A 17,720-nucleotide genomic window follows, 5' to 3' on the forward strand; every position below is an offset into this window, starting at 1 on the left:
AGAAAACATTAGGATCAGTCAATAAAATACGATCATTTTCTTTTTCGAAAGATCGATGAGATACGATAATGTATCGTGTGATTTGCTAATTCGCTCTCATCTGCTGTCATGCTGTCCTCCTTGGCTGATGCTGCCAATCGCTGGTAGGTAGGCCGGGACGGCCGGACAGCATGAGGCGGTGAGGCCCATTGGACCATTAATAGTTGGGCTGAAACGGGATTACGGTGGACGTGCGGACCATATTGATTGGGCCGAAACGCGGAATCGTACGGCCCAAAATAGTTGGGCCGGAAATGCTCCATGGTGATTTGTTACTGACACTTCTCGAAGTTTCCAGTGGTTTACGCCACTGCACAAAGCAGCCGTACCCGCCGGCCGCCGCCGGATCGCCGACTTTGCACGGGGAACTCGCCGTCCCGGCCTCACTCGGCCAGCCATGGAGCTCGACCTCCCGCCGAAGCAACAAGCCCCGCCGCTCGCCGACCTCGCCGTTGCCATCCACCGGGCCGCCGAGGCCACCGCCGCGCTCTCCGCACCCTCCTCCTCTTCCCAAGCCGCCGCCGCCGCGGTGGTCGCCCTCCGTGACGCCCACGCCGCTATAGGCGGCTTCCTCTATCGCCTCGACGTCTCAGTCCCTGCCTCTTCTTCGTCCAGCGACGATCAGCCGATGGCGGACGGCTGCGAGGAGGAGGGGGAGGGGGAGCAGCAGATGGTAGAGGAGGTGGAGGAGGGTCTCCGGGAGTGCGCCCTGCAGGGGAGCAAGCGGCGGAAGCGGCCTGTGCCGCCGTCGTGGCCCCTAGGGCGCCGCTCGAGTGGCGGTTGCGTGGTGCCGGAGGCCGCGCCGGCTCCTCTGGACGTGGAGGGGCGGCGGCGCGCTGCCATGGATCTCTTGCTACAGTTCCATGGGTAGGATGAGGTGAGGAACTGATGATTCGGTGCTTATCATGTCTAACATTTTCATCTATATTGTGCATACCAGTGCGTTGCAACGGCATTTGGAATTATGGGGTTTAGTTTTTTTTTGTATCCGATTTTTGTGTTGATATTTTAGGTAGTTTTCTAAGGAGGCGGTTTTTGGGAACTAAGATGGTGGGGAGGACTTTGCTAGTTTGCTTTTAAAATGTTAGAGAAATTAGGTTAGGGGGGTTTGGGTTTGTTGATGAGAGGGAAATGAGCAATGATGAGAACTATTCCGTTTACTATCTTCCCAATCCCAGTGATAATCAGTGTTTGACTGTGGACATGTTACTGTACCATTGCTGGTGGTACTAGACTTCTTCAACTACCTTGTTGTGGATAATTGTGGCATTAGGAAAGTTGGGGATTGAAAACTGAAATCTTTACATTTTGCAAATGTAAAGAAAAAAACTGCAAAGAGATGAGCAACGTGTTTGTTGTGAAGGATGTATTGAGTAGTAGTATGCTGAATATGGTACGCATCTCAGGTAGGAGTGTAGGATAACAATCTCCAAAATTCAGCAGCATAAAAGATAGAAATAGAAATACAAACTTTACTCCTTAAGAAAATAATCATTTCAGAGTAACTCAGGCTGTTGTGGTGAATTGCTCAATTAGAAAAAATAAATGCCTCGATGCATTGCGTGCATACTGTGTAGCAAACCCTCTTGTGCTAATGGGGAAAGTCTTGGGCACTTATCAGCCCATCTTTTTTCACCGCAATGCTCGTCAAGCTCCTTCAAGAATATTTTCTTCTAGTTTTCCTGCCTGTGTTAGCAACTGATAGTAGATACAGTCGATAAATCTTTTCTGGAAGCACTATACCCTTCATTTATATCGTATTGATCTCTACAAGTTTGCACTGTACTTGTAATGTTGTGAGCTCATATGAGGAGTAAAATTAATTTGGGTTCCATCCTTCTATGCAATGTTGCAATGAAGCAAACCTTCTACGGTTCTACCTGTCAACCTGTGCTTGTACTTATACTTCTCCAGCATGAAAACTGAAATATATCCGCGCCATATAATAGCGGGTCTGCTTACTAGCATACAGCCCCATCCTTCGATACAATGTTGCAACCAAGCAAACCATCTACCTGAGCCTGTGCATCAATACATTGCATTGATATCTTCAACTCTTGTACTGATATTTTTTTCTCATTTTTCAGTGCAGGGTTCATTGGCACAATACGAACGAAATGATGAGGCGCCTACTGAATAGTCCATACCAAGTTTGTAGGTCATACACTCGTGCTGTTCTTCACGAAGATATACACAAACATATCAAACAAACCACAAGCAAATAGGTGAAATCACCAACCTTCCCAATACTGAGGCAGCTAGAAATCAACACTTCAGCAGTGAGTGTGAGACAGAGCTAGTATCAAGCAGTACTCATCAACATAATGAGCCACTTAGCCTTACAGATTGTGTTATTTCCCAAAAAATAAAAAGTGAGATGAAAGACTCAGATTTGAGTCCCAAGATTGTTTTGTTTTTCAGTAAATGGGCTGAATCATTTGTCTCCTCAGGCGTTAATTCGTTATCCCCTGTACCTCCTACGCCACCAGTCTTATGAGTGGATTGACAGTTGCTTGCTCAAACATGTTCCTGGAAGGTATTTATTTTACATCTAATATTTTTTATTTGGGGTTCAGCGGGCATTTGTTTTGATTGTTTCTTATTACTCCCTCCGATTATAAATATTTGATATTTTTGAACAAGATTTGATCAAACTTTTAAAACTTTGATCATCAATAACATCTCAAAATTCTTAGCTTAAATATGAAACAAATGGTTTTGCGTAGGTTTGCCTTGAAGAATACTGTCATATTATCATAAGATTTTTAGATTTTTACAAACTTTTTGTAACATTAGCTGATTGTCTGCTCGTTGCAACGGATCTTAAATAAGAACATTGTCAATTGTCATACATTTTAAAGCCCTAAGTCTATCTAATCATCAAACCGTTTTGCCATCAATTTGCATATCACATCAGTTAATTTCTGGAAATCTATCACTTGGAATTTTGTATATACTTTGAGCTAACCACACATGTATAGCTTTATAAGGAACAGAAAGTTGGTGATAAGGGTGATGGCAGATTCATCATATACCCGCACCGCTTATTTAAAAGTATACTCCAGTATAGATAAAATTGATATAGATGGTAAAAGTTTGAAAGTTGAATTAAATCTGGCCCAACACGCACTCAGGGAAGTACCTGTACTTCCTACAAGACTTTGCAGCGTTTCATCCATTGAAAAGTCAGTTGGGCTGCAAGGCTTGCAGCTGTACAGGATATGGAATTCTTCAAAGATTTTTGTACTCACTAGTAGAACACATGGCCCACTGAATAGTGGGACCGGTAAACGAAGTATCATACATCGCACGGTTTTTTTCCCGCGACCACAGCGATCAGCCACAAAAACAAACGAGTCAACTTTCACAAACAAAGCGAGAGCAACAGTATCAATCTACACTGCGCAACCGGCAACCAAACCCCAAGTCAGGCTTCCAATTCCAACTACCACCGCTTCACCATGGCCGCTCCTCTCTTCCTCCTCCTCCTCCTCCTCCTCGTCTCCTCCGCCTCCGCGGGTTACGAGGAGGAGGCGCTGCTGCGGCGCGCGGAGGAGGAGCGGGACTGGATGGTGGGCGTGCGGCGCCGCATCCACGCCCATCCGGAGCTCGCGTTCCGGGAGCACCACACCAGCGCCCTCGTCCGCGACGAGCTGGAGCGGCTCGGCCTCACCGCCCGCGCGGTCGCCGGCACCGGCGTCGTCGCCGACGTCGGCTCCGGCCTCCCCCCCGTCGTCGCCCTCCGCGCCGACATGGACGCCCTCCCCGTCCAGGTCCCACCTCTTCCCCCTTTTTCTGATTTCGGTCGTACTAGCTTGTAGGAATTCCAAAACCTGCATCTCAGCATCTCTGTCCATCGGTGGTACCAAGGAGTGAAGGATGCGGAGCAGCTTCTGATCGCTCATGCTTTGCTTTAGTTCGTAGTTCCACTCTAAATCGCTTATTTTGAGGGATTGATTTGTACTACGACCGGGGTTTCTCTTCGTTGAATTGACTTCATTCGGTTGGTTGTGGTGGTAAAGGAATTAGTGGAGTGGGAACACAAGAGCAAAGTGGATGGTGTGATGCATGCCTGCGGTCATGATGTGCACACCGCGATGCTCCTGGGAGCTGCAAAGTTGCTTAGTGAGCGCAAGGAGCAGATCAAGGTGTGCTTTCTTATTTATTCTGATCTGAAAGGATTTTGCAGTTTTAATTTGGCATGATGTCGTAAACTGATCTTATGCAAGTTCAGATTTTCATGCACATAGCATTGGCCATTTCACATGTTTTAAGAGATTCCCTGGAGTCAAATATTTATTGTATAGTGACATTGCATGATGATAAGGAATATCGACAAATTCCTCGTTCAAATGATTCTTGTGATGCAACTCAACAAATTATACTAGCCATCTGAAACTTTACATTAGCTACAGATTTTCCAAATATCTTTCAGTGCACATGCTAGTGAATACACCTAGATATTACAGGGATGAACAGATATTCATTTTTGTCACATCTATCTTTTATGATCAAGGGCACAGTGAGACTTCTTTTCCAACCTGCCGAGGAAGGTGGTGCGGGTGCATCTTACATGATAAAAGATGGTGTTCTTGATGGCGTTGAAGCTATATTCGGGATGCATGTTGACTATCGGATGCCAACAGGTGTAATAGCAGCTCATGCAGGGCCTACACAAGCTGCTGTATGTTTTTATGAAGCAAAAATAGAAGGTAAAACTGGAAAGGCTGAAACTCCACACTTAAATGTGGATCCTATTGTTGCTGCATCATTTGTCATCCTATCCCTGCAGCAGCTCATTTCAAGAGAAGATGATCCTCTTCACAGCCAGGTATGGCACTATATTTCAGTAATATTACTTACTTCTGGTAGTTCTTATTTAGTATGTTAATATGTTATAGAAAAGTGTTGCACATAAGCCAAAATGGAAAGAGAAGGAATGAAACCATGTTGGTTAACAAAAAGTTCTTTCTTGTCATAGACATGTTAATATGTTATTAGGGCTAGTGAGTCGGGGTCTCTTTAGAACAGTATTCAGTTATTACTCTTGTTGCGCAAGGTAAAGTGTAAATTATTAATAACAAGCTCCGGCATTTTGATGTTGTCATGTGGGGAAATATTCCTTATCGTCGAAGGACTCATGCACAAGCGCCGCACGGCAAGATTGACAAGGCTTCCTGAAGTTTACCTTTCCGTTTGTTTAGAGATTAGTTCTTGAGTTTGTTAGGAGTTTGATAGGATGAAGAGTTAGTATCAGTATCTATTTAAGGAGTTGTAATTCGTCAGGAGGAATTAAGAATTAAACCAAACACCTCATCTCCTATATCTGTTCTCCCTCAAGTCTCTCCTTTCTCTTGCGTGCCCTTATTCTCTTTTGCACGTTCTTTTCTTTCTTCTGTTTCGATCTATCACCATACCTCGCCAAATTCGACAATGGAGGCCACGGCCTCTGCACTTTCATCCATACAATCTTCGGCCGCTGCCGGGCCGTGACAGATGTGCTAGCTGCTACAAGGTCAACTCAACTTTAGATCATGTACTAAAAGGTGTTATGTTGTAACCATGCATTTGTTCAATTGTGGATCATTAGTCATCAGCACATGAGATAAAAGTTAAGGTCTTGTACATTTTCAATTGGCACCTAATATGCCATAGAAGGGATGATATTTTATTGGGAAATCTACTCTTGCATGCTGCCATGATACTCATTTTGATTTATAGTTCTCACATTTATTGAGACAATATGTTTTGTAATTTATTTGGATACCTTTAAATTCTCTAGTAGAACTATTTGGGGCAAACAACAGGAAACTGTGCATGTTTCTGAATATTATTAATTTGTTGCCTTCAGGTGCTCTCAGTTACCTATGTCAAGGGTGGGAACACTATTGATGCCACACCTCCAGTTATTGAATTCGGAGGTACTTTGAGGAGCCTCACTACTGAAGGTCTATATCGTCTACAGAAAAGGGTCAAGGAGGTTAGCCCTATGGCATCCTTTTATTCTCTATAAGCCTAAATTAGCATTTTTGCACAACTTTGTTGTCCTGTTACCATTGCTAGTACTTTCATAGCAGTCCGCTGAGGACTTCATATCATTAACCTTGCATTGTTCTCTCTCTCAGACTCAGCAACACATTCAAGATTCAATTGCATATACAGAAAAAAAAAATGCTATCACTAACTTGTATTTAGACCAACTGGGTTATGGATTACGGTCCTGTTCTTGTAATCAGTGCTTCATGCCTTTTCTTTGCAAATGGCATCCGCTCAAAGCTAACAGTGTGCTAGTGTATGCATATTTGCGGACAATCATTATTTCAAACTATCAGATAACTTGCTCGACTGTACAGTAGATCTTGAATATAAATGTTGTCCCATTTCCCAGGTGGTAGAAGGGCAGGCAGCTGTGCACAGATGCAAGGGAGTTGTCCAGATAAAAAGGGACGACTACCCAATGTATCCAGCTGTCTTTAATGATGAGAAACTGCATCACCATGTAGAAACTGTGGGCAGACGATTACTTGGTCCAGACAAGGTGAAGCCGGGAGAGAAGATTATGGCTGGCGAAGACTTCGCTTTCTACCAACAGTTAGTTCCTGGAGTTATGTTTGGCATTGGTATTAGAAACGGGGAAGTTGGTTCAGTTCACACTGTTCATAACCCTAAGTTCTTCGTTGATGAGGATGTTATCCCAATTGGAGCTGCACTGCATACTGCCCTTGCAGAAATGTACCTTACTGAGCGCTCCACAGAAGGTGAAGACGGAAGCCAGCATTCGCATTGACATTCGTGCGTTGAACAGTTCGAGTGTACAAGTATCCAAGAGAATAATCATGCTTCAAGAATCCAGATGATCATTTTAGTAGCGTGCAAGGCGTTCTTGTACTCAGGTATGCTCGAGTAATGACAAGAAATATATACACTGTATTACTCAATGATCACTGTACAACATCCAACATACAAAAACCGAACTGGAACTGACAATCTCAACAGAGGCATCAATACATACACAAATTACGACTGAACCAAACCTGACGGATCACGAGATGAGAGACCCATTGGAAGAGCAATGCAAAAGCGTGCACGAACAGGACATGCCTACGCTACGCCGAAGGAGGTGGCGCGAGGAATGGCACCGGCACGTTGGCGGCCGGAATGGCAGGCATCGGAGGCAACGCCACCTTGGGGATCCCGGCTGGAATTGGGGGCATCGTCACCTTCGGCACAACGACGGCGGGCACGGGCGGCAACGTGACCTTCGGCACCGCCGGCATGGGTGGCACCGTGACCGTGGACACGGTGACCGCCGGCACGGCTGGCATCGGTGGCAAGGTGACCGCGGGCACGGCAGGCATGGGTGGCATCGTGACCTGCGGTACGGTGGCCGCGGGCACGGCTGGCATTGGTGGCATCGCTGTGGGCACGGGCAGCTTCGGCACGGCGGGGATGCTGCCGGGGACGGCGGCAGGAGACGCGGTGGGAGTAGCTGATTCCGTGGCGTCTGCCAGGAGGCGAGCGGCGTAGCTCACGTTGGTGCCAATGAGAGCGAGCGCCATGACGAAGGCTAAGCAGCTGCCGGAAGTAGCGGCCATTGCAGGAGGGAAGCCGCGTGTGATCCTTGGTTTGTAATGTGACTGATCCAAGGATTGGTTCTCCTCTGCTTAGTTCTCGTTTGCTTGGTGCGAACTAGGAGGATTCGTGCATGCGTATTTATATACACAGAAGACTAGATTGATCACGCCATCAGGGTGTGATCCGATCATCCGATCGGTTAGATTGGTAGTTGACCAGATTAGCATGGCATCCCTAGGCGAAACGGGTTGTTTTAGGAGTCAGTGATGCCCTGACCCCAGTTCGACGAGGGAGCTGTATCGACGTGACAACCCGCGTAGCGATCTGCTATGTATTTCTCAGGTTAGTTCACCTCCCAATTGGCTCGAAACTAACGCATGACATGGGCGTATTGTGCTACTGCACCAACAATTGGCTCAACCACAACCACTAGCAGAAAATTTTCCCATATACTCGTAGTTGAATAGATAAGTTTCGGCACAGGGAACCAGAGATCGGGAACGGTAGTGGTAGTGGAGTTGGGTTGGCTAGGAAAAACCGGGCACGCTCTCTGGCTCCGACGCCGCGACGCAGATGCGCTCGGGCGCGTTTTTGCAGAGAGCGGAGAGCCGGAGAAGCACGGGATGTACAGGCAGTAGTGCAGTACGCGTGTTGACGGATGGAGATTTAGAGGGCTTTCCAAGGAGTTGGGCCGGCTTGCGTGGAGTGTGGGCAATTTGGTTGGACTAGTATTGGGCCCGTAGCTCAAGGCTGGAACAGAATCTCTGGCCCAGGGTGTTGCAGGCTGAAATTTCTGGCCTTACGGGGCCTAGTTCGGTAGCTAGGAGCCCAACCTACCCCGAAGGCCGAAAGCCATGTGAAGTTAGCCAACAAGCACAATGTGATTGCCAATGAATTCATGTTTGAGTGACTCCGGTCGGCACCGACTAGTTGCCTTGACACTCATGATGCACGCCGCTCAATCTGATTGGCCGCATCCTCAACGCTGATCACGTGTACCCGTCCATCCCACTGTCAGGTCGGTAGCTGTAGCTCCCATTACGAAGCCAAATACACACACGACGATTGTAGCTACCCGTGCTCTTTGTCTAGCTTGTCATACTGAATTCGTAGCCTGCCGGCCAGCATCAACATGCCTGACCCTTGCCAGCCAGCTCCTCGGCGTTCCAAATCCAAAAAAACATCCACACATGCGCGCACCATCACCTCTAAACCAGCGCACAAATACTTTCTTTCTGCACCTGCCCGCTGCGAATTTTACCGGTACCAATGAGATTGCCGGGTGTCGGGTGCTGGCTGTATTTGGAAATTTTAACCCAACCCGGTCTCCAATGCACTGCTGATATGAAATGGCTAGTTTTGAATTTCGAACTGGACTTCGAAACTGCTATATAAACCCCTACAGTCTGGCGTCCCCCGGACCGTGCTAGCTGCTCAAGTTCGTGTACAACATCCTCACAGATTCCATCGCTATAGTTGAGCGCAGGTGTTCCTAAGGAAGCAGAGCAAATGGCTCCCATCTCTCGCCGCATTGCGCCCCTCCTCTTCCTGATGCTCCTCATCCTCGTCGCCTCAGGTTCATACACTTGTCCTCTCGTCATCAGTCAATCAGTAGTATGAAGAAGAACAGAAACCAATGTGATGTATTGGATTACGTTTGATGGATTGTGCTGTACCATTCGTGCGTGCAGAGATGGGGACGACGAGGGTGGCGGAGGCGAGGCATTGCGTGTCGCAGAGCCACAGGTTCGTGGGCGCGTGCATGAGGAAGAGCAACTGCGAGCACGTCTGCATGACCGAGGGCTTCCCGTGGGGGGAGTGCAGGTTCCACGGCATCGAGCGCAAGTGCTTCTGCAAGAAGCGCTGCTAGCCTGCTTAGCCGGAGAGGCCCAGCCCCAGGCCACCCGCTGATCGATCGATGATCCACCAAGCCAAGCCAAGGCGCCATTCCCCCCATCTCGCTGGTCACAGTCGTCGCTCACCTACTCTCGTGTAGTAGCCCTTCTCTTTTGATGTTATCGTGCACGCGAACTGCTGTCGACTTGCCTGGTCTTGTAGTAAGTTTGCAACGTGTCTTTACTTACCTGGAACAATAAAAACTTTGGTCGTTGCTCCGATTGCTTGGCTGCATATGTATGCCTGTTGTTCTTTTGGCGTGACACGTACGAGGGGTTTCAACTTCCGAAACCTCGCGTTCACGAGACAGTGCGTAAAGACGATCGAGCAGGGCTAGCGAATCAATCACAATATCGAAAAGGAATAAGTTCACTTTAGGTCCCTCTATTTGTCGCCCAGTCCGATTTTCGTCCCTTGATCGCAAAACCGGGTATGACCTGTCTCCTAACTTACAAAAACCGGACAAACGCGGTCCCTCGACGGTTTGGAAGACGGTTTTGGCTGACGTGGCGCATACGTGGCTTGTTTGACTATGTCTCCATCCCATGTGGCATTGACGTGGCGCTTACGTGGCAATTATATCTCAGCAAAATAATAAAAAGTGTGGCCCCACATGTCAGCTGCAAAAAGAAATAATTATAAAATAGTAGGGCCATGTGGGCCCTACATATCAGCCTCACTCCTCTCTTCTTGTAACGTCCTGCCTCAGCTTTCATAGGTCATAGACTGCCCGCTTACATCTGGCAGCTTTCATAGGTCATAGACTGTCCTCACAGACCAACACAAGCCTTTCCTGCACACTTTGTCCTCACTCGTGCGCACCCGGGATCCCGGTCGGTCACCCATCCCAAATTGCTCTAGGTCAAGCACGCTTAACCCTGGAGTTCTTTAGAGATCGGCTTCCGGAAAAGAAGTTACAACTTGTTGATATGAGTATTCTAGTAATTCTATTAAGCCCTAGGCCGGGATGTTACAGCTGTCGACCTTCGCTAACCACCAGACCATCCATGCCACAGCCACCGGACCATCCATGTCGCCGCCGCCGACCTCCGCGCGCGCCGGGACGGCATCGCCGAGCGCCTCTACACCGCGCTCGTTGTCCTTCCGCCGCCTACGCCGCGCTTGAGCTGTGTCGAGCTCCCTCATCTCCCGCCGGCGAGCTAGAAGGGCGGCGGACGGCTAGGCGAGCTCCCTGGCACAACCAATCGACCAAACAAATTCATATCTCTTTCTCTTTGATCTCTTCTCCCTGCTCAATCTCAAGAACGTATATTTTGTGTTCGACAAATTTTCATCAAGAAATCTCAAGAACACGTCGTGTTCAGGCAAAAGAAAGACAAGAGGCGATCGATGGCAATGGCCATGCGAAGTTGTTCATCACCGGGCTGAGCATGACGATCACCTGCTCCTCCGCGGTGGTGTTCAAGGGCGCCGCCATGGCCGTCGTGCTCCTGCTCAGGCTGGTCCAGCTCCCGGGCTACCTCGGCTACCTCCTCATCCGCGCCATCAGAGCTGCCGTCGAGGGGGCCGTGGTGGCCGCCTTCGCCGCCGCCAGGGACGCCGTCGCGGCGGCGGCGGACGCCGCGGCGGGGTGGAGGGACGCCGCGTCGTCGAACAGCACCGCGGCGGTGGCATTCATGCAGGCCGCCATGGGGAGGCCCGAGGCGCTGCTCGCCGAGATGCTCGCCATCTTCGGCCTCGTCGCCTTGCTTTCATGCAGACCATCGTCCCAGCGCACGCGGAGGGTGTCTGGGTGCTCGGCGGCGGCGACACGGATAGTGGCGTCGAAGAAGGCGGCGACGCGACGGAGAAGAAGGCGACGACGCAACGGAGGAGAAGGAAGGAGAGAGGATAGAGAGAGAGAGAGAAAAAAAAGAATAGAGAAAGAGGGGTAGGGAGGATGACAGGTGGGGTCCACGTGGCCCCCACCATTTTGAAATTATTGTGTGTGTGAAACTGACATGTGGGTCCATAATTTTTATTATTTTTCGGATCGAATTGCCACGTATGCGGCACGTCAATGCCACGTCAGATGAAGACCGAGTCAATTAGCCACGTAGGCACCACTTCAGTTAAAAACGGAGTCAAATACTACCGAGGGACCTTATTTAAACGGTTTCGTAAGTTGAGGGACCTGTCGTACCCGGTTTTGCGATTAAGGGACGAAAATCAGACTGGGTGACAAATAGAGGGACCCAAAGTGAACTTATTCCTATCGAAAACCACACTTGCTATTAAACGTGCCAGCCGGTGCCACCAGCCCACCATCGAAGACCGCGCGGCGTGCTTCACACAGTCCATCGGTTGGAGTTTCAAACTTGCCCAAAACAAGCCCAGAGAGAAGTAGAAGAACCAGGACTGCACTGATAAATGGCCGACTGTTTATTGTAGGCCATACCCAAAAAAACGTTCTTTCGGCCTCATAAGAATAGATCAACTGGCCCAAAACAGGTTGAGCCTGACTATCTTTTATCCTGTCCATTTTTGTCTATTTTATCCGGTTTTCTTGGAGTATCCCAAAATGACTATGTGAGTCCCTTGAGTTGGTTTTTATAGATCAGAATTTTTTTAAATGAAACACAGTACAAGCGCTAACGCCCATAACACGCGCACACTCATTTTTATGAACGCATACACGTACACCCTATCCCTATAAACGCATCCCGAAGACCGAGCCGACCTTTCTTGAGATCAACGAAGTCACTATAAACGTCTCGATGTCGACAGGTACGTCACCTACTACTAAAAGAATAATTAGTTGTAAATGCGAGCACCCTATCAAATATATGATTTGAACCCGGGTAGGCTAGTCCCACCACAAGGAAGCTAAACAGTTGAGCTACGCTCACTTTGCTTTATAGATTAGATTATATTATACTCCTTCCGTCGCATAATAAGTTTACTTTTAGATATGAATATAAATATAGGTCTGTCCGAATAAGTTTACTTTCAACATGAATGTGGACATAGATATTTAACAATAAGTTTATTTTTGGCCTATGTATATTCATATATATACATACATACATACATACATATATATATATATATATATATATATATATATATATATATATATATATATATATATATATATATATATATATATATATATATATATATATATATATATATATATATATATATATATATATATATATATATATATATATATAAGTAAACTTATTTTGGAATATAGGGACCAGATAGTATGTGTATCAACAATTTTAAAGCATTAAAATAAAAATTAAAAAGTATAATGGCAACATGATAAGTTCGTATATCATTTGTTACTAAAATGGATAAATGATGTGCAACATCCTTGCCAAAAAAAACCAACACCGTTCCCCCCGCGTCGCCCACGCGCAGGCGACCGGAGGGCAAACCCAACCGCCGCCGCCGCCCACTTCTCCTCCTCCCCCTTTCAACATGAATGTGGACATAGATATTTAACAATAAGTTTATTTTTGGCCTATGTATATTCATATATATACATACATACATACATACATACATATATATATATATATATATATATATATATATATATATATATATATATATATATATATATATATATATATATATATATATATATATATATATATATATATATATATATATATATATATATATATATATATATATATATATATATATATATATATATATATATATATATATATATATATATATATATATATATATATATATATATATATATATATATATATATATATATATATATATATATATATATATATATATATATATATATATATATATATATATATATATATATATATATATATAAGTAAACTTATTTTGGAATATAGGGACCAGATAGTATGTGTATCAACAATTTTAAAGCATTAAAATGAAAATTAAAAAGTATAATGGCAACATGATAAGTTCGTATATCATTTGTTACTAAAATGGATAAATGATGTGCAACATCCTTGCCAAAAAAAACCAACACCGTTCCCCCCGCGTCGCCCACGCGCAGGCGACCGGAGGGCAAACCCAACCGCCGCCGCCGCCCACTTCTCCTCCTCCCCCAACCTCACTGTTGCTGGAGCTCGCTACTGGTAAAGCAGGCTGGAGAGCTAGGATGGCGTTCGCCGACGGCGGGAGTGGCAGCGGCGAGGTATCCCGGCTAGGAGTGGCAGATCCGGCCCCACCGCCACTGGATCTGGTGACCACTGGCAGCGCGAAGTGGAGGCAATGTGGCTGGCGGTGGCCGCTGCGGCGCGAGGCGGCGGAGTCCGGCGTGTGGGTGGTAGAATCACGGCGTAGCGACGACAGCTGGCTCCGTGGTCGGTGGGAGCGTCGGGTGTCCCTCCGGCCGCCCCTCGTCGCCGGCGGAAGCAGAGGCCGCCCCCACCCCCACCCACCTCCCTCTCCCACCTCAACTACCATCTTCTATCCTTCTTTCTCTCTTCCTCTCTGTGTTGTCTCTCGGCACAAGCAGAACCTCCCTCTGATACCCAATTCCTCCCTTGCCTCCTCTCTCTTCCTCTATGTGCCGTCTCTTGGCACAAGCAGATGGGGGAGGCCCCTCCCCCCATTCCTTCATCCCTTCCTCTCGCCAGCTCTTCTGTCTAGTTGACTAGTTGCCCTGCTGATTGCCCCCGCGCTCCTCTCTCCGCTCTGGTGGTGAAGTTCGAGGTGGTTGCCGAAGTTGTAAGGATTGTCCCGCGAAGCCCGGAGATCATCGCCGAAAACATGGAAGACACCGATGTCTTTGTTGCCCGGTCTTCAGCTCTCAGTTCCTCTTCAGGCCTAGCAAGCCTCCTCTCCTCCTTGATGCTCCTCTCTTCTTTTGGCCGTCTGCTTTCAGACCCTGCCGTGAAGTCTTTCGGTGGTCGAGGAGAAGTGTTCGTTCGTGTGGTGATCTAGTCTATCTGTAGTCAGGGCTCTTGGGCCTCGCCGGTGCTTCTTGTGCCCTGTGACTGTCTAAACCTGTCATAGTGCCAAGTTTGGAACGGTGTGCTTACCCCATACGGAACTAGAGTTTCTGTGTTAAGGCGAAGTCAGAGCTGCTGCATCAGATTCAGCCGATGAGCTGGGCAACGATAACACTCGATACTCTTACTCTGGCTTCTTGGAGGTCCCACACCTTTGGAGGGAGTCTTGGGCGAAAGCACTGCCTAGTCTTCCAGGACCGGCGACATCGACGCCTGTGGGTACCGTTTCCTCCTTGGAGGTGTTGCCTTGTGGACTCTCTCCCCCTTTGGGTGAAAATCCAGTCTAGTTTTGGGCGGGTGTTGGCAGCGGCTTCTGTCGTTATTTACCTCCTTGGAGGCTTCGTCTTGAAGGTGTTGCTATTCCCTTGATCACTTCTGTGGTTCGTAGTTGTTTTGTCATAGGCTTTTTTTGTCTTCTGTATAAGGTTTTGCCGGTTTCCAAACTATGTAGTTGTATGGTTTTTAGGCCTAGTCTTCCTTATAAATAAGGTCAACTCTCTTCTTCTAATATATCCGGTAGAACTCCTGTTGTCTACTATTAAAAAACATCCTTACCCAATTAGAATTTGGCATGTGTGGCACATGAGAGCTGTGTGCGTATGTTTAGTACTAGCTTACTAGTTTAGCATGAGTGGAACCAACTGATAAATGCTTATATCCTTCTAACCCTATCACTCCAGGTTAACACTTTTACATGAAGCGAGGACAAAAGTATAAGTGGGGTGGTATGTGTAAGTAGGCCCCGCCCATCGGTTAGGCTGGGCTACGTGGTTCTGGAGGCCGGGTTATTACGAATGGTATCAGAGTCAACCCTCATGGTTGCGTATATAGATCAATGTGCGGGCATATGGCGTCGACACTAGACATATCGACGTGTGCTAAGAGGGGACGTGTTCCTGGATATTTGCCTATATGCGTGTGTGGTCCCTCCTAGCATATCACTCCCTAGTTAACTCTTTTACATGAACCAACTATATCACTCACTGGTTAATCCTTTTAACGACGCAACGACAAAAGTATAAGTAAGGTGATATGTGTAAGTGGGTCCGCGCGTCCGTTGAGTTAGGCTACACGGTTCTGGTGACCGGGCTGTTTCATGATGTCAACGCCCTAGCTAAGAGGGTCTCTACTTAACCACTTTTATTCGTTTTGAAGGCATGACGTCACATTGTGCAGTTAGTGGGCCAACGCCATTTTGCAATACACCTCGATCCCCTCATGCTCGGATTTGCATCGATCCCCCGCACCGCAACACAAGACGACATACGCGGCCGGACCGCCGGAGTGCCGAGTGCCGACACGGTCCTCCTCGACGTTGGGTTGTCCACCGCGCGCGCGCCTCGGACGGGCTGGCCAATAATTCGTACGCGTCGTGCGCCTCTCCGCTGCCACATAACGCGAGTCGGCGTCGCGAGATATGGTGCAACGAATATGATGCCCTTTGGCGGCAAGATTCCTGAATGCATGCAGACGCGGTGGGTTTAACAACACGTGTCGTCGTGGAAAAGTCTCGCTGCCGTGTCGACCGTCCTGTAATCCTGCAACGTTAGAAAGGACATAGCATCGATGTGTCAATGAGCTCATCCAGTCATCCTTGGTACGGATCATTGACGAAGTGTGTTAATTCCAAGAGTGCACGTCGCACCAAGTGTCACGCCGCCCAGTCGCACTCCGTTTTCTCTCTTTGTATGTACGATCAGCGCCTCAACGGTAGTACGCCATTAGGCATCTTTCTAGAAAAGAGAAGAAGAGAGAGAGAGAGCTACGCAAAATAGAGACCCGATCCCGTACATTTCGATTGATTCAATTCGTCCGCTACACGTGAAAAGGGCCATACCTCCGAGGGTGAAATTTGTCGGCACGAAAGTCATTCTCATTTTTGTGCCTACAGCCTACTGCCTAACGAGGCTAACGCTCATTGGTGCGTGTTCCAACAGAAATAGCATGTCGGGCTCTAGCAACAGGATCAACGGCATATCTTCTTCAAAAGTAGGAAAAAAAGAGAGAAAGGGTGTGTTTTGGTTGAAATTGAAATGATGTAATGAAAAAATTGAAAGTTTATGTGAGTAGAAAAGTTTTGATATGATAGAAAAATTGAAATTTTGAAGAAAAAATTTAGATCCAAACACGGTAAAAAAAAAGGATACCTTCGAGATCACATCTAATTGATCGATTGCACCGAGCATCAAAAGGACCCTTCTTGCGACTTGCGAGTTTAGAATTTGACAACATAAAGGTCATTTTCATTCATCGTTGATAGCTGATGAGGTTATACTATTTGTCTTTGACTATCTTGTCAGAGTGATTTTTACAGCTCTTTAAAGAAGCACTAGGAAATACCGTATTATATGAAAAAAAGATTGATACATCTTAGTATCGCTAGTACGTCTATCATAAAAAAAGTTGACACTACTCAAAGACCATAATTTTTTCTAAAATTATTTAAAAGACAGGATGTGTCGAAACAAGATTTCGGCAATAGTAAAAGGGGGTGGTTATCAAGTTAGGAAAGTGGATGAGTTTGGAGACGAAGAATTTTATACAGGTTCAAGCCTTCTTATTCAATAAGTAATACCCTACTCCTGTCCGGGGATTATTCCGCCGAGTGTGTTATTGATTGTATATATTGGAAAAAAGAATCGTGCCCCGAGAGGCACACGGACCCTCCTTATATAGGGGAAAGAGTCCGCTTTACAAAGTACAGTCCATATCCCTAACGGTATGTAATTACAGATAAAATACAATCGTAACCGACTAAGATCTCGGGCAATTCCTTGACATACAAGTTAAAAACTAACCCGAGTCCTCATAAAGATATTATATCTATATTTGGTACCGTATATCCGACTAAATTATAACTGTCATGTAGATATGGGGTATCCATAATTTCCACAGGATATAACTAAAACTAGTCTTACACGTTGCAGATGACCAACACTGGTATTTGTCTTCAATGTCGCTAGAATCTGCTTCGCTCATGTCAAATCTGAGAGAATTGTCATTGGACATGATGACAACAAGGTCACAAAAAAGATGGCCATGCCCATGTGAAGCCATATCAACGTCAAGCATAACATACCTATCACTAGGCATAACATCATGCCATATGTGGTAGCAAATCATTAGTGTAATGGAGAGTAGGTTTTGAATTGTCGTCGCGATGGGCTTGTACGTAGTTTTAGTGTCTCAAGCGGGGTTGATCCAAGATAACTCTATTTCAATGACTAGGGTCACGCCCACATC

At 46.6% G+C, this 17,720-nt stretch overlaps 4 protein-coding genes across 4 annotated transcripts; 3 read left to right on the forward strand and 1 right to left on the reverse strand.

The window, feature by feature from the left end:
- Positions 1-383: 383 nt before the first annotated feature.
- Positions 384-2,614, forward strand: LOC4336427 (uncharacterized). Its single transcript, XM_015780887.3, has 2 exons — positions 384-916; positions 2,127-2,614. The coding sequence occupies exon 1, from the start codon at positions 437-439 to the stop codon at positions 908-910; it is 474 nt and encodes a 157-aa protein (XP_015636373.1). The 5' UTR covers positions 384-436; the 3' UTR covers positions 911-916; positions 2,127-2,614.
- An 829-nt stretch (positions 2,615-3,443) lies between these two features.
- LOC4336428 (IAA-amino acid hydrolase ILR1-like 5) lies at positions 3,444-7,064 on the forward strand. The gene is made up of 5 exons (NM_001402400.1): positions 3,444-3,812; positions 4,062-4,187; positions 4,556-4,870; positions 5,891-6,019; positions 6,428-7,064. Exons 1-5 carry the CDS (start codon positions 3,501-3,503, stop codon positions 6,824-6,826), a joined length of 1,281 nt encoding a protein of 426 aa, NP_001389329.1. The 5' UTR covers positions 3,444-3,500; the 3' UTR covers positions 6,827-7,064.
- Positions 6,543-7,634, reverse strand: LOC4336429 (predicted GPI-anchored protein 58). Its single transcript, XM_015780886.3, has one exon. It carries the CDS (start codon positions 7,632-7,634, stop codon positions 7,146-7,148), a length of 489 nt encoding a protein of 162 aa, XP_015636372.1. The 3' UTR covers positions 6,543-7,145.
- Positions 7,635-9,032: 1,398 nt separating this feature from the next.
- Positions 9,033-9,731, forward strand: LOC107277757 (defensin-like protein CAL1). The gene is made up of 2 exons (XM_015780888.3): positions 9,033-9,190; positions 9,306-9,731. Exons 1-2 carry the CDS (start codon positions 9,124-9,126, stop codon positions 9,482-9,484), a joined length of 246 nt encoding a protein of 81 aa, XP_015636374.1. The 5' UTR covers positions 9,033-9,123; the 3' UTR covers positions 9,485-9,731.
- The last annotated feature ends 7,989 nt before the right edge of the window (positions 9,732-17,720 follow it).

Source organism: Oryza sativa, chromosome 4 (assembly GCF_034140825.1).
Source record: "Oryza sativa Japonica Group chromosome 4, ASM3414082v1".
NCBI classification, from domain to species: Eukaryota; Viridiplantae; Streptophyta; class Magnoliopsida; order Poales; family Poaceae; genus Oryza; species Oryza sativa.